Source organism: Trichechus manatus, unplaced genomic scaffold (assembly GCF_000243295.1).
Source record: "Trichechus manatus latirostris isolate Lorelei unplaced genomic scaffold, TriManLat1.0 scaffold00037, whole genome shotgun sequence".
Classification (NCBI taxonomy): Eukaryota; Metazoa; Chordata; class Mammalia; order Sirenia; family Trichechidae; genus Trichechus; species Trichechus manatus.
In genome coordinates, this window is record NW_004443973.1 from 15,352,432 (window position 1) to 15,370,113 (window position 17,682).

Sequence of the window (17,682 nt, forward strand, 5' to 3'; positions counted from 1 at the left end):
CTTAAGTCTAAATAAAAGAAGGAACTCAAACTGATCATCATGCACCAGAAAGCTTTGGCAGGGATATCTGAAAAATTAGTGGATTTTTTTTGTTGCTTATTTTTTACAGCTTTCCTTTTCTTTTTTTTTCAAAGTAATGCATGCAGAGGATGATAAAGTCAAATAGTAAAGAAAGTTTTGTAATGAAAAGCAACCTTCTGCTCCACACAGCCACCCTCTCCCTCAATTTCTCTGCTCAAAGGCAACTATTTTTTTTTAGTTAATTAATTTATTTATTGTCTGTAAATCTTTTCATGAGTTTTTACAGTAGTGGTCTCATACAATATTTGTCCTTTCGTGATCAACTTATTTCACTCAGCATAATGCCCTCCAGGTTCATCAATGTTATGAGATGCTTCACAGATTCATTGTTGTTCTTTATTGTTGTGTAATACTCCATTGTGTGTATGTACCATAGTTTGTTTATCCATTCTTCTGTTGATGAGCATCTAGGTTGTTTCCATCTTTTTGCTATTGTGAACAATGCTGCAGTGAACATGGGTGTGCATATGTCTATTTGTGTGATGGCTCTTACTTCTCTAGGCTATATTGCTAGGAGTGGAATTGCTGGATCATGTGGTATTTCTATTTCTAGCTTTCTAAGGAAGCGCCATATCATTTTCTAAAATGGTAGTATCATTTTGCATTCCCACCAGCAGTGCATAAGAGTTCTAATCTCCTGCAGCCTCTCCAGCATTTGTTATTTCCTGTTTTTTTGATTCATACCAGTAATGCCAGGGTGAGATGCTATCTCATTGTGGTTTTGATTTGCATTTCTCTAATGGCTAGTGATTGCAGGCATTTTCTCATGTGTCTGTTGGCCGTTTGCATTTCTTCTTTGGTGAAGTGTCTATCATTTCCTTTGCTCATTTTTTAAGTTAGATTATTTGTCTTTTTGTTGTAGAGGTGTTGGATTTTCCTGTAGATTTTTAGAGGTTAGAACTTTGTCTGATTTGTAATAGCCAAATTTTTTCCCCCAGTCTGTAGGTTCTCTTTTCACTCTTCTGGTGAAGTCTTTTGATGAGCATAAGAGTTTAATTTTTAGAAGATCCCAGTTATCTAGCTTATCTTCCGGAGTTTGTGTGTTGTTGATTATGGTTTGTATCCTGTTAATGCCTGTTATTAGGGCCTCTAGCGTTGATCCTATTTTTTCCTCTATAAACTTTATAGTTTTTGGTTTTATATTTAGTCTTTGATCCTTTTGAATTAGTTTTTGTGTATGGTGTGAAGTACGGTCCTGTTTCATTTTTTGCAGATGGACATCCAGTTTTGCCAGCACCATTTGTTAAAAAGACTGTCTTTTCCCTGTTTGATGGGCTTTGGGCCCTTGTCGAATATCAGGTGACCATAGGTGGATAGATTTACATCTGGGTTCTCAATTCTGTTCCATTGGTCAATGTGTCTGTTTTTGTACCAGTACCAGGCTGTTTTGACTACCGTAGCTGTATAGTAGATTCTGAGGTCAGGTAGTGCAAGTCCTCCTACTCTGTTCTTCTTCAATGGTGCTTTACTTATCTGGGGCTTCCTCCCCTTCAATACAAAGTTAATCATTAGTTTTTCCATCTTTTTAAAGAATGTTGTTGGTATTTGGATTGGGATTGCATTGTATTTGTAAATTGCTGTGGGTAGAATTGTCATTTTCACAATGTTGAGTCTACCTATCCATAAGCATGGTATGTTTTTCCATTTATGTAGATCTCTTTAGGTTTCTTGCAGTAATGTTTGTAGTTTTCTTTGTATAGGTCTTTACATACCTGGTTAGATTTATTCCTATTTTATTTTTTTAGGGGCTATTAAAAATTGTGTTGTTTTCCCGATTTCCTTTTCATCATTCTCTTTATTGCTGTATAGGAATCCAACTGATTTTTGTATGTTTATCTTGTATCCTGCTATTCTGCTGAATCTTTCTATTAGTTCCAGTAGTTTTGTTGTAGAGTCTTTTGGGTTTTCTATGTGTAGTATCACATCATCCACAAATGGGGACAGTTTAACTTCTTCATTACCAATTTGGATGCCCTTTATTTCTTTTGCTTGCCTTATTGCTCTAGCTAGGACTTCCAGCACAATGTTAAATGGGAGTGGTGATAAAGGGCATCCTTGTCTTGTTCCTGTTCTGAAGGGGAACGTTTTCAGCCTCTCTCCATTAAGAATGACATTGGCTGTTGGTTTTGCATAGATGTCCTTTATTATGTTGAGAAATTTCCCTTCTATACCTATTTTTTTGAGAGTTTTCATTAGGAACAGGTGTTGGACTTTGTCGAATGCCTTTTCTGCATCAATTGAGATGATCATGTGATTCTTTTCTTTCATTGAAGGCAACTATTTTTAAGTACTTCTTCTGCTTTTAGAGCTCCCAGTGATTGCCTCCACGTCTCTAAACAATATGCTTATGCTGCTGTTTCATAATTTAACAAATTTAGACTCTTTGTTGACTTATTTCCAAGAGATGAAAATTTAACTTTTGCTCATCACTCCCCCATACATTTACCCACCTCCTGTCATATACGTATATCAATATTTTTATTTCCTCTATTTGTAAATTTAACTAATACAAATTTAGTATTTCTTTCCATCAGCCATAGATAATATCTCTTAAATTCCAACTTTCCAGGATGAGAATATTAACAATTCGACCTTTATTTTCACTTGTTCCTCCCTCCTTTTACCTCTTAAGTTCTAACAACTATACTTTTATACTATCGTAAAGAATAACACTTTATACTTATAATATCATCTTTCATGCATTGAATTTAAGTTGATTCTAAACACTGAAAATCAATTAACAGCTTATTTATTATGACTATGTAAACTGTTCATCCCAGAGTCAAGTAGTGAGCTAAATTATCATTACATTTTTTTCTTATTATTTTTCTGATAGGAGTTTTCTTTTCTTGCATTCTCTGCCTTTATAAAATATTTACATTCTTCAACCATCTCTATCTTGCCATCTATTTTGGGGGACCTGCTTCTTTCCTTTATCTCTGCCACCATCTGGACTAATCTGAGCCTACTGAACAGTTATTATCCTGTGAGTTTCCTTCAGTGTTTACTTGGATTAGATCCATTATTTCCTAATTCCTATGCCTTCCTCTTTCTTTGTTTTCACCCTCATTTTGGCTTTCACTCTTATTTTCTTGGAGCACATCCTCAAGTAGTTTTCTCAAAAGTGTTCAGAGGCTTAAGTCTGAAAATGTTTTTTATTTTGCTCCACATTTGATTGATTGTGGTAAAAACAATCAACTGCTAACCAAAAGGTCAGCAGTTCAAAACCACCAGTGGCTCCATGGGAGAAAAGATGTGGCAGTCTGCTTCCGTAGAGATATACAGCCTTGGAAACCCTATGGGGTCACTATGAGTCAGAATCAGCTCGATAGTAATGGGTTTTGGGTTAATATTTTGAAAGGGGCCTTTCTGATTTCACTGAATAGTATAAACTTTGTTGCAATGAGGATAGAGCTTCTGAATAATGTAATAATGTATATTTTTCCTAATAGTGTTTGCTTTTTCCATTGCCCAGAAATCATCTAAAATGTAATATGTTCAAACCATTTAACATAATATTTTTCTGAAATTAACTGTCTTTAGAGTCAAATACTTTATAGTACTATGTTAGACATAGTGTAGTCTAGGACTCTTAAGTGAACCAGTTTAAATGGTAGATATTTGAGTACCTGTACTTAATTGCCTAACTAAACCATGAGTTTCTTGGAAACAGAGATTATGTTTTCTTTATATGTGGACACACGGACTGTGCCTAGCATGGTACCTTTGTGACAGGTAATTCAATATGTTTGCTGACTGAGTAAGTGAATAAATGTATTTCTTTCTTACTTGGTTTTAGTATCTCAGTTATTCCAAGAATGATGTTAATAAAACTAAGGAAACAGGCTTGATCCTTATATTGTCCAATAACTTTACATAGGAAACCTCTTTTCATAGCATTAGTTCTTAGCAAGTATCTTATAAATATGTATAAGAGGATGTTATGTGAACAAATGCAACCCTTAGTGACAACATGAAAATAGACAATGGTAAATTGTGGCATTAGGCATATACACAGAGGTTAGAATTTTCCCTGACTAGCTCAGACAAGAAGGCAGGAATGGAAGTTTTGGCTAATCAACAGCTCTTAGCAGTTTCTTTGTGTTGATTCTACGACAGCAGACATAGCTTGCCTCTGCCAGTGTGATGGGTCTTGCTGCAGTTTTTATTGAACCCTACTGTTTCAGAGGTTAGGAGAAATTTCAAACAAGCAATAGCAAATATACTTTGTAACAAAAAGCAAGACAAAACAAAAACCCATACTCTTACACATTTATTCCTGCCGCCTTGGGAGAGATGTGTGGTTAAATTTGTCAAATGCAGGTAAAACCTAAGTTAAATATTCATTAATCTATTATCCATCAATCAATAAAAATGAAAATGGCTGCATTTTTTATACAAACTTGTTATAATATGGTACGTATTTTAGTTATCGAGAAAGAAGAGACTTCTCTCTCTACTTTTAGAAGCAAGTATGATTTTTGTCAGAAATGATAGTATGAAAAGAAAAAGTAGCAAGGTGAGCATACTAGGAGACCCCAATTTAAGAAAAATAGAATCTGGAACAAAGCACTTGGCTGGCTCTCAATCCTGACCACAGACATCATATGTTTATTAAATCTGATGTTCCTTAAATTCAAGTATTTATTAAATCTGATTTATTAAATCAGAATCCCACCTGGACTTCTTTCTTTCAATCTCCACAGACAATTTGGATTTGTCAGCACCATGGAGAACCACTGCTTTTTCTCCCAACACCCTCTAGAATGCGGGAGCACTCACCTATGTAACCGACCTTGTCTAACACTAGATGGAACACATGGGGCTACGAGCAGTTGTGATCCCAACTGCCACCTAGTGGGTCTAACTTTCTAATCCAACTGCCGCCTAGTGGGTCTAACTTTCTAATCCCCCACTCAATCACAGTATGTTGCTATTATTATAACAGGATAACAAAAACACTTATGTTTACTGAGTGCTTACTGGGCGTCAGCCACTGTGCCCAGAGCTTTACTAAACCAGTTGCTTTGGAGTTGATTCCAATTCATGGTGATGCTATGTGTTTCAGAATGTGTTTCATAGGGTTTTCAATGGCTGATTTTACAGAAGTAGATCATCAGGCCTTTCTTCTGAGGCACCTCTGGGTGAACTTGAACCTCCAACCTTTCAGTTAGCAGCCAAGAGCTTAACCTTTTGCGCCACCCAGGGACTCCAGAGTTATCTAATCCTCACAACAACCTGTTGGATGGCTGCTCTTATTATTATTCTTTTTTTTAACACATGAAAAACCAGAGCCACAGAAAAGTTTGGTAATCAATCAGAGGAGTGAGGCTGGATGTGCTCTTTGACAACCACACTCAGGAGCCCCTGCTTTCAAAGGGGAGAATACAGTGCTTCCCACTGCCACGCCTTGGTCCGTGATGCATTGTTATCCCCACAGAGTCTTCAAATGAAGCAATTCTGCATATTTGTAGGGAGTGTACTGCATCAAAGTATGAGGAGACTTTTTAAAAAACTAAATGCTGTCCTGAGTGCCTTTTTCATTTGTGCTACCTGTAGAGCTAAAGTTTCGGAAAATATGAACAAAATCATAGCCTGGCCAGTCTTACCTTTGATACTACTCTTGACAGATCCCATCTCCAAAGGTCAAAGCTAACATCACGTACTTTCCAGAGCCCTGGGGTTATTGCCGCTTAAGCAAAACAAACATCTTGCATAGCACTTAACTCTGGAATATGGACTTTCCTCATTGCTAGAATTCTCAGACATGATTTAGGAAAAAATATTGGAGTTATTATTCCCACTCCTTGAGCATATAGAATGTGAGCCATTAACTGTTGTAGGGGGAAAACATCACAAAGTTTAGTAAAGTAAAAAGAAAGTTTTATTTGGCATATATTCAGAAGGACAAAAGTGGGAAGCAGACAAGCATGCTGCCAGAGCTAGAATGTCTGCCCGAATCCAAGGAAGGTTACAGAATCATCAGTATATATCAACATCACAAAATGGGCAGAATCATTGAAAGCATCACTTTTTCATTGATTGGCTAGAAATTGTAAAATTACATTTTGAATCATCTTTCTTAACAATCATTGGTACGGGGTTTCAGTAAGGAGAATCAGGACGGTCTTCATTGGGCCAACAAATTCCTATTCACTAAATGCTAATAGAAAAAGATAAGAGTGGAAAGACTTTTGTGTTGTGTTTGATGGGCTTTTGTGAAAACTTTCTTAAGATGTTTTCCAAGGTTATCTTAGCTATTGTCTTTTTACCTCAGGGCCCAGTTGATGTGTCCTTGTGAGTCCTTGTGAGCCCTTGTGAGCCCCTGTGAGCCCAGATCTAGCTGGCTCACATTCTGTTTGCTCAAGGAGAGGGAATAATAACTCGAAGATTATTTCCTAAATCAGACATAATGCCCTTTGTTCTCATCCTGTTGGCAGATGATAGATGGCCATGACAGCAAAAATGTAAATATCCAGTTCCTCCGCTCGAATATTGGAATTGTTTCCCAGGAACCAGTGTTGTTTGCCGGTAGCATAGCAGACAATATCAAATATGGGGACAACACCAAAGAAATTCCCATGGAAAGAGTCATAGAAGCTGCAAAGCAGGCTCAGCTGCATACCTTTGTCCTGTCCCTCCCAGAGGTGAGTATCAAGGCAGAGTCATTCTCTAGGGAGACAAGGAAGGGCAGAAGTAGAATGACCAAAAGCATCATGATTGTGGCTCAGGGAGGTCAAGGGCAGTGCACGGGGATTGTCTTAGACATTTAAGCAAAATAAATGTCCTTCGTCAACTCACTCTGTAGTTTTGGAAGGTATTGAACTGTCGAATGCAAGGGATGCTACGGAAGTCATTGCACATAAAACAGTACTACACTGAAATTCAGCTTAGAATAGTGGAAAATGCCTGAGGTTTGAATCTCAGCTCTGCCACTTTACTAGCTGTGTAACTCTGGGACAACAACTTATCCTTTCTGAGATATAGTCTATCTCATCTGAAAAATAAAATAAAATGAAACAGTACAGATAATAGCCGCACAGTGAAAACTGCTGCTGTTAATATTGTCATCCTCGTTCTCGCACTCCTTGGCAACATCTACTGTGTATGAATGGGGTACATTGCATCTTGACATATTTACTGTTCCAAAGCCAAGTCCAAACTTACAGCCGCATCGACTCTACAGTTTTCCATCCACCAAGAGTCTCTCTTGGTGGTTGATCACAAGGAAAATTAAGATATGGAAACTAAATTTTAGGAGCCAAGTTATCACCTTTTACTTTCTTCACTCCCTTCTTTTGAACACCACTGTGAAATTATTTTTCTTTTAAGTGATTATGTTTATAAATGTTGTGGTGTTTGTGGTGGACTTTGTGGTGCTTGTGTTTGTTTTTTTTCCAAAGGCTCACAAATCTTAAGCTCTTGGCTTGGTTCCAATCTGGATAACCTAATCCTCAAACTCATGGAAATTACTTTTTGCTGCATCCTGAGCTGAAAACAAAGCTTGTGTGCCCCCCGGAAGGTTCACTATTCCACAAGTTTTTTCTTGAGCATCAACTCATTTTGTGCTAGACATTGGATTGGAGTTGATTTGTTGCCTCTTTCTCATGCAGATTTGCCCATAAGACCCTTCACTAAGCACTTTTTCTCCATAAGGACAAAGGAGGTTGTCATGAGTCTCATGTGGCTTATGGAGAATTTGTCAGGAAGTAAGGAAAGCAGAAGAAGGACACAGATCTTATTGTAGAGGCAAGGTAGGACAGTGGTCAAGGACAAAGGTGCAGAATCTAGACAAAGCTGGATTTATATCTGATCTTCACTGCTTATTACTTGACTGTCCTTGAGAAATTTTCTTCTCTCTCTCTGCCCAAGTTGTATCATCTGTAAAATAGAAAGAATATAGTTTTTATGAATATGAAATGATAACCCAGCTAGAATAGTTAGCGTAATTCCGAGTACATAGTAAAGACTCTAGGAAAGTTAACTATTTTTTATGTAGCCATGCCAAGCATCTAGCTAGAGACTTTCTTTTATAATTTCATCTAAACTTCAGAACAAATTTGTGAACTAGGTATTAATACCTGCAATTTTCAGATGAGCTTGCAGCTCAAAGAAATTGAAATAATTTGTTCATGATCAGACAGCTGGTAAGCAGCAGAGTAGAGATTCGACCCCAGGCTTGTGCTCTAGGACGAAGCCTTCCCAAAGAGGGAATGGTCTAGAAGATCTCTCAAAGGGTTCTTCCATTCCTGGGATTATCACCATCTTGGAAAGATCTTCCAGACAAGAGTCACTGAGTGGGTCAATTCTTATATCAGAGAAAATCTCATATATGGGATCTTTACTGGCCACAGGGAGAAAGTAACCGAAAATACAAACCTAACAGAAATGGAGAGAAAGGGAAATATAGTCCGCTTGTTTCCCAACACCAAAGTTCACAAACTGTATATTTTTCTCATATTCCTAAGTGGATTTGACATTTTTTATAGAAGGACTCGTATACCATTCCCAATTTCAAAAAGCAACAAATAGTTTAAATTCACAGAGGGTTCCTTGAGGTGGGCTCCATGTGGCACAGGAGAAATGGCTATCTCTGGTTCTGAAACTTACTATACTTTTTCCAGAAATATGAAACTAACGTTGGTGCTCAGGGGTCTCAACTCTCTCGAGGGGAGAAACAACGCATTGCTATTGCTCGGGCCATCCTACGAGATCCTAAAATCTTGCTACTAGATGAAGCCACGTCTGCCCTGGACACAGAAAGTGAAAAGGTATGTAGATTTTCTAAAGCCTTAGATCATTATAAATGAGTCTTTGGATATAATATTTGTCCTTGTAAAAATGGCACTATTTTCAATTTTCTGATTCATTAACAGTAGAAACTGGCAATACTTCGTGGAACCAAAAGACAATAATCTAAGAAAGTGATTTAAAATATGATTGCTTCAAATAAAAAAATTTTAAACTTTAAAATAAGAATTATTGTTCAGGTTCTTTGGGGTAGGTGACTCTCTTTCAGGGGAAATTAATTAGCTTTATTAATTAAAGTAAAATAATTCTTAGGTTATGTGTCAGGCACATCCTATTTTGTATTTCTAAAGTTATGTGGCAGAGCAGGTGGGCAACACAAACAAGAGGCAATATCTGATGTTCAGCACACATGAAAAGAGATGTAATTGAGTGAAACACAATGATAAAATTTAACATTTAGTAACTAACACCTTAAAAATCAGTAGTCCATCTTGTAGAGAACCAAAATGTCCTTGGTGAAGAATAGACCAGGAATGACCACTTAACTGCCACTCTACACTGCCTCCTTGATTTCATTTTAGCAAACTAGACTATCAAGTATTGTAAAATTACATGGTGACCTACCTTGCAGTTTGGTTTATTCTTGCTTCACTGAAATTTCTCAGCCAGCGGACTACAAGTTAAATCATTGCTGCATTGCATTGAGCAAATGCTTGCATAATCCTCTTTCTTATAGAGAGTCTTTGGGTTTACCTCTCTGTACAGCACTGTGAGCCCTTGGGTGGTGCAAGCAGTTTTTACTTGACTACTAAGTTGACTTGGTGGTTCAAACTCACCCAGCAGCACCATGGAAAAAAGGCTGACAGTCTGCTTCTGTAAAGATTACAGTCAAGAAAACCCCACGGTAGAGTTCTACTCTGTAACACATTGGGTTGCCATGATGGGGCTTTTTTTAGCACTGTGACTTCGATGGTATTATATTGAACTCTTGTGATGGAAGGCTGGGAGATAATCATGCTCATTTGCAGCAATGGTCTATCTTCTCTTTGCAGACTGTGCAAATTGCCCTGGACAAAGCCAGAGAGGGTCGGACCTGCATTGTCATTGCTCATCGCTTACCCACCATCCAGAACTCAGATATCATTGCTGTCATGTCACAGGGGGTAGTGATTGAAAAGGGGACCCATGAAGAATTGATGGCCCAGAATGGAGCCTACTACAATCTAGTCACCACAGGAACCCCCATCAGTTGACCTGACTCAAAAGTGTCATGGGCAGGTGATGCACCAATTACAGGACTCCTGTAGATTTTTTTTTCTTTCCTTTAAGGAGAAATGCTAATATTTTACTTTCATAGCCATTGTCATAGACTGGAATTCAGGCTAATTGTTAATGACCTTCAATAATGATTCAGTTTTAGAAGTCCATGTATAGAAAATGAAAGAAAATAAGGTCAGTGCAAGGGAAAATCCAGTGTAAAGCTGTTGTTCAACCATTACCTGGTGCTTTCTCTATGCAGGAAACCAGTTGCCATTGAGTTGACTCTGACCCATGATGAATCCATGTGTGTCAGAGTAGAGCTGTGCTTCGTAGGGTTTTCAATGGCTGATTTTTTTTTAGAAGTACTTCCAACTCGAACCTGCAACCTTTCAGTTAGCAGCTGAGTGCATTAACTGTTTGCATCCCCCAGGGACTCCTCTCTCTCTGCAGGAGCCAGTCCCAATTACTACATGGGAATTTGTGAGAAGCTGTGGAGTAAATGAAGCTTTGAACTCCTCATGGGCAGAGGTCTTTCTTTTGCATTTTTGAATGCTTAGTGTACATAGAGGCCAGAATATAATAGTCACATAATCAGTGTTTGTTGAGTTGGGCCAAAGTTATACGTGAAAAAAATGACCAAAGACCAATGGTATTTCTTGACTAGAGTTTTCCTGGCACGTGAAAGCAGATTCGTTCATCTCTAGGGATGAGCATAGGGAAAGGTAAAATGTTGACACATAGATACCTCAGGCTGAGGGACACAGAAAAGAGAAAGTATTAGCAGGGGCTTACCATTAGGGGACCTTGGGTGGCACAGTGGTTAAGCACTCAGCTGCTAACCAAAAGGTCAGCGGTTTGAACCCACCAGCTGCTCCATGGAAGAAAGAAGTGGCAGTCTACATTTGTAAAGATTACAGCCTTGGAAACCCTATGGGGCAGTTCTACCCTATCCTATAGGGTCACTATGTGTCGGAATCGACTTGATGGTAATGGGGGACCATTAGGGGAAGGAGCCCTGGTGGTGCAACAGTTAAGCGTTCTGCTGTTAACCAAAAGGTTGGCAGTTTGAACCCATCCAGTTGCTCTACAAGAGAAAAACCTGCTCCTGTAAAGATTACAGCCTAGAAAACTTATGGGTTATACTCTGTCATGTGGGATCACTATGAGTCGGAACTGACTTGATGGTACCTAATAACAACAACCACCATTAGGGGTACTGGTTTACACTGTAGATTCAGGGCATAGTGCATAAATGGGCAAGTCACCACTTAATGGACTAGAATTTTTCCTGTCCTTTGTTTCTACCTAATCCTACTCATGAAATGCAAATAATAGATTTTACCTTGATGTAGCTTTGCAGAAGTGTTATACGAAAAAGCCAGTTAAATATGGCAGAAAAACACTCATATTTATCTCAGGTCACCCAAAACATCACTAAATAACGTTAAAAGCAAAAATCAAACCAGTTGCCATCAAGACAATTCCAGCTCATGGTGAACCTATGTGTTTCAAAATAGAATTATGCTCCACAGGGTTTTCAATGACCGTGACCTTTTGGAAGCAGATTGCTAGATCTTTACTCCAAGGCGAGTCTGGCTGGATTTGAACTGCCAGCCTTTCAGTCAACATCTGAGGGCTTAACTCTGTGTCACTCAAGGACTCCTAAAAATATTAAAGAAGGCAAAAGTCCACAAGAATAATGAAAATGAGAGAGACGACAGCAACAAAATGTTGGAAGCCAGAAAACAAATGGACAATTGATAATGGATCTAGAAAAACAAAAATGTAATCTAGTAGCAGGGGGAAGCCTATAAGCAACACAGTTTGTACCACAGACCCCCAGAAAGGCTCAGGATGTAGAGACACTGTGATCTTCTGGAAGTGGTGGGGGTGGGGGGCAGATGGAGCTGAAAATTGAAGAATGGGCTGAAAACCTATATAGAAAGAGAAGTGTAGACTCCCTTCTTGGAGCAGCATGGCAGCCCTTCCCCAATCCCAGCAGAAGCCTGGATGCTCCCTCACAGAAAAGCTTGCCCATAGGTACACAAGTCACAGTGGAAGGGGCAGGTAACACACTGGGGGCAGGGGGATTGAGTGTAAAGCTGTATATGAACAGGAAATTTCCCAGCCCTGACCCTTTCCTCTGGTAGGAGATTGAAAGATTGTTCTCTGGGGAAACTGGTCAATCCAAGAAAAGAGACCTATGACCCTGATGCTAGGAATTTTCCAAAGAAAGTGCCCACATAGATTACCCTACAATGAAACCCACTGGCCACAACTTGTACTACACAATGAGAGCATCCACTGGCTTTTCAGAGCCTCACTCTTCCATGGAAACAGACTGCCAAGGATCAGCAGACACGGAGGACAGATTTTAACACAAAAAGCAAAAACAGCAATAATAAAACACTCAGGAAAAAGGAAATTAGAGGTAACAGAAAATGCAAGGATCAGGAAAACATTAAAAAATTAGTAATAAATTTACTCAGATAGATGAGAGGATAGTGCCCTCTATTTAAATAAAAACAAGAGTCCAAAGAAACGTACAAAGAAGAACTCTTGATAGCAGAAATGAAAAATTCAATAAAAGGATTGTACAGTTGCCACCAAGTTCTCCTGCCATCAAGATGTCTTCTCTCTATTCCATCTCCTTCCCAAGCCTGCTCTGTGTGTATAGTATATGTTTTCTTCCCATGGCCGTCAAAGGAAATTCTGCCTGCAAATTAAGCCTGAGCCAGTGTATATTGGAGTGTATTATTTATGTCTTTGGTCCAGTGTTTCCTGATAAATAACTGTAAAGATGGGTACACAGGTTAACTACGTAGGTCAGAAGAGTTGATGCTTGCCAAGTGGGAGAGGAAGAGGGTTGGAGAAATTCTTTCTAGCTGAGTGATGAAAAATGGCAGTGACAACTAGTTGCACAGTAAAGATATCTTTTAGAAATAATTAAGCTTTGTGATAAATAAAAGCATCTCTGTGCTTGAAGAGGGGAGACTAACATTCATTTAAGTTCTTGTCTTAGGTTGGGTTCTCTAGAGGAGCAAAACCAGTGAAGCATATATGTAAATATATAGCGAGAGATTTATTTCAAGGAAATGGCTCACACAGTTGTGGAGGCTGGCAAGTCCCAAATCTGTGGGTCATGTGCAGGGGCGGATTAACCAGTAAGCAAGGTACACGCAGGCTTAATTGTGTTTACTTAACTAATCTGTAGCGCAGAAGTTCACATGGGTTTCACCACATGATGTGGTGAAAAACAGGTGAACTTGTGCACTACGGATTAATAAATAAGCACAAGTAAGCCCGTATGTACCTTGCTTATTGGGTAATCTGTCCCTGGTCAAGTGTCAGGCTGGAAGCTTCTCATGAGTCACATGATTGCAGGGGCCGACGAACCCAAAATCAGCAGGTAAGGCAGAAGGCTACAGGCTCATGGGGTTGTGGGAGCTGGTGAATTCTAAAATCTGCAGGTCAGTCAGCAGGCTGTTGGCTCATGTACCAAGAACCAGAGGTCAAAAGATAATGAGTTGGCTGCAGGATGGAGAGAGGGTGAGCTTTTCCAGAAAATTGATATATATTGGATGCAGGCGATACCCAAAGGAAACTCCTCTTTCAACTGATTGGCTGCTCACATTGGATCACAAAATGGAGGATAATTCAATAATATCTGCCAAACCACTGAGAATCATGGCCTGGTTAAGTTGACACGTAACCTAACCATCATAGTTCTCATTTCAACAAGGGAGAATACCGGTTCTGTGTTGGGAGGTTGCTGACTTCCTGGAGTGAATGTGTGAGGTATTAAAAAGGAATGAATAAGAGTTATTTTTTGAATAGGGTACTTGAAGGTTATTGATGATAAGGAATTGATTGACTGCAGAGGGCTTGAAATGATTTGGGAAAACAACTGTTTTTTGAGGCTTAGCATCAAGAGAGAGGATTACAACTTAGAAAAAATAACTAAATGAAGTTGCAAGTTTATTTTATAACACCAGAGGGCTCTAAGTTCGCCATTTTTATCCTGTATCTTGCATCACTAACAAACATTTGTTCTCTGCAGCTTACATTGTTAATGTTTCTCAGATGGCCAAAGGGCTTGCTCTATCTGTCCTATCTGACACTTATCTCAAGTCTGTCTGTCATTTTCTAAAGTTCTTGGAATGTTCTCATGCTCCAATAAAACTCTCCCTATAACCTCAGTTAATAGAAATTTACAGAAGAAAAAAAAATGAGAAGGATTAGAAGATAAAGTTAAGGTAATTTCCCTGAAAGTATAACAAAAAAATAATGAAGAAAAAAGAAAAAGAAAAACATTAGAGGAATAATCCAGGAGGTGCAATAATTGGCTAATAGCAGTTCCACAAAGAGAATTCAGAGTAATTGAGGGGAAGAAACTATTAAAGAAATAGTTGAAAAAAATTTCCTAAAATTGAAGAATATGCGTTCACAGGCTTGAAAGTTTACGGTTTCACCAATGCCCAATAAAATAAGCAAATAAAGACCCTATCCGAACACATTATTATGCAATGGTAGAAAACTGAGGAAAAGACCAAAATGCTAAAGTTTTCCAGGCGGAAGGTGGAGACATGTCACCTATAGATCAAGAATCTAAATATCCTAGGACCTCTGAACAATAATAACATTAAAAGTCAGAAGACAATAAAGATTTGCATTCTAAATTCTGAGGGAAACATTTTTCCATCCTGGAATTCTCTACCCAGCAAACTATTCTCAAGAATGAGAGAAACCTCAAGAAATTCTCAGTTATGCAGTCTCGAAATGTTTACTTCCCATGCTCAGGAAGCATAAACCAAGAAAGAAGAAAATATGGGACCTAGGGAGCAGGTGATCAAACTCAAGAATGAGGTGAAAAGGCTCTCCAGGTGATTGCTGTTGTTGTTGGGTGCTATTACGTTGATTCCAATTCATAGCAACCCTATATGACAGAATAGAACTGCCCCCTAGTGTTTCCTAGGCTGTAATCTTTACTAGAGCAGATCACCAGGTCTTTTCCACCCTGGAGCCGAAGCTGTTGCTGGGTTCAAACCTCCAACCTTTCATTAGCAGCTGAATGCTTAACCATTGCACCACTAGAATGATTAGGAAGGGAGATCTCTGCATAACAGGTGTGCTGTAGTCATAGAGAGTAGCCCCCCTGTACTGAAGCAGGGAAATGGGGTTCTAAGAGGGAGGTCTCCAAGAAAGTCACGATGCTGCTAAAGTACCTGATGTGTTTGAATGTTGACAGGAGACATACCACCCTGATAGACAGTTTGGGGGTGAATTAGTAATGGGTATATAGGAAACAGGAGAGATTGGGGAGAGGAAATTATTAGCTCTGGGGGAAAAGAAAAATTATACATAAAAGGTAATATATTCATATTATACTGCATGGTTCACCTGAGAATTAATGTAAATGCTGAGTACTAATCTAATTCAAAATTGTAGGATAACCTTTCGGATAGATGGAAGGGGAGAGAAAGTATGTGGATAAGATTGAGGAGAGGGGAGGACATCAGTGTAAGAGACTTGGATTCTTACACTCCGTGGTAGAAACTAAACAGAGAAAACCTAAAATTGAAACAGCAGTCAAAGTATATTATTTTAAAATAAGAAGGTAAATACCAAAATAAACAGCTAAAATATTTTTAAATTGCCGGAGAATCTGAGGTGGCAAGGGTGGAGAGGGGGTTATTGTGTTTTTCCAATGTTTTTAAAATTATTTGACTTTTAAACGAGGCACAGGTACAATTTTAATAAATAATATCATGGATGGTATCTGTCTATCTATCTGTATCTATCCATCCACACACAAACCCACATGCATATACACATATCTGTTATATGTGTATGTGTCTGTGTTTGTATATGTTGTTATTTTTAGTTGCCATTAAGTTGATTCTGACTTATAGCAACCCTATGCATGCATGGACAGTAACAAGGTCCATCGGGTTTTCAAAGCTGTGACCTTTCAGAAGCAGATCACCAGGCCTGTCTTCTGAGGTGCCTCTGGGTGGGTTCGAACTGCCAACGTTTCAGCTGGTAGTCGAGCACTTAATCATTTTGCGTTACCCAGAGACTCTGTTTATATAGACTTGTATACCTAAATCGACGACTGGAAGGATTTCTACCAAAATTTTGGTAGCCTTTATTTCCAGCCATTCATCCTGTGTGACCAGACTCCTTCCACATACTGAATCTCTATGGATATATCTGTGTCCCCACTTGGATGGGAGCTGCTTGATGGCAGGGACTTTGTCGAGCTCATCTTAATATCTCCATTGCCTTATTCAGTACTTGACATATATTGGTAGTTCCACATATGTTGGTCAAACAACTTTTTTTTTTTTTAATCACACAAATAGTCCATAATTTGTCAACCCTGAGATAATCAATAAAAGTGGGAAAAGTCCATTCTTTCCATCAGGTTCGAGTAGTGTTTTCCAATAGAAATTTAATATGAGCCTCTAATGCACACCATATATGTAATTTTAAACTTTCTAGTGGCCATATTTAAAAAAGGAGAAGAGAAACAGGTGAAATTAATTGAAATTAATTTTAAATCTATTTTATTTAACCCAATATATCAAAAATATTATCACAAGATGTAATTAATATAAAATTATTTATCAGATGTTTTACATTAATTTATCATACTAAATTTCAAAAGCTGGTGTGCATTTACTCTTGCAGCACATCTCAGTTCAGACTGGCACATTTCAAGTGCTCAATAGCCACATGTGACTTCCAGTTGCCATGGAGTTGACTCTGACTCATGGCAACCCCATGTGTGTCAAAGTAGAACTGTGTTTTATTCAGTTTTCAATGGCTGGTGTTTCAGAAGTAGATCCCTAGGCTTTTCTTGTGAGATGCCTCTAGGTGGACACAAATAGCCAACCTTTTGGTTAGCACTAACCATTTGCACCACCCAAGGACTCGGTGTGACTAGTGGCCACTATCTTGGACAGCACGGTGTTAGAGCGTCCAGGTTCATGGATTTCCTGGTCTGACCCTCAGTTGTCCCTCCATGATCCAAGGCTTATAAAAAAACGTGAGCTCAGCTTCTTCCTTGGAATGTGCCCTTATGCTGCATCCAGCAACTCTGATGAACTTCTTTGATTAAAGATCATGGTGTCAGTTTGCACTAAAGAGAGACTTTGTTAGAATCAAACAAGTTATTTTGGCATCAGAAATTAAAAATAAAATCATATAGGCCCTAATCAGAAGTGATTAAAATTCTTTATGTCATTTTAATTAATTGACCTGTTTGAGTTTACAATTAAAAGTGGAAGAACTAGGATTGTTTGTTGTTGTTAGCTGTCATCGAGTTGGCCTTTGACTCATGGTGATCCTATGCGATACAGAGTAGAACTGCTCCATAGAGTTTGCTTGACTGTAGTTTCAATGCCAGGCCTTTTCTTCCACAGTACCGCTGAGGAGGTTTGAATCCCCGACCTTTAGGTTAGCAGTTGAGTGCAAACTGTTTGCACCATCTAGGGACCTAAGACTGTTCAGTGTAACAAACATAACCTGTAAAAGCTGCCAGGTTATCTATGCTCACTAAGGACCTTTTCCCAAAACAAGTTTTGT

General features: G+C 38.7%; 1 protein-coding gene across 3 annotated transcripts in view; it reads left to right on the forward strand.

The window, feature by feature from the left end:
- The window catches only part of ABCB11 (ATP binding cassette subfamily B member 11), a 103,107-nt gene extending 92,978 nt beyond the window's left edge, over positions 1 to 10,129 (forward strand). The window contains exons 25-28 of one of the 3 annotated variants that reach the window (XM_004375545.1): positions 6,522 to 6,728; positions 7,748 to 7,750; positions 8,706 to 8,852; positions 9,885 to 10,085. In XM_004375545.1, coding sequence (XP_004375602.1) covers positions 6,522 to 6,728; positions 7,748 to 7,750; positions 8,706 to 8,852; positions 9,885 to 10,085 — 558 coding nt within the window. Of the gene's footprint in view, positions 1 to 6,521; positions 6,729 to 7,747; positions 7,751 to 8,705; positions 8,853 to 9,884 lie in introns of all 3 variants that reach the window. The other 2 variants (XM_004375546.2, XM_004375544.1) reach the window with 2 other exon arrangements.
- The last annotated feature ends 7,553 nt before the right edge of the window (positions 10,130 to 17,682 follow it).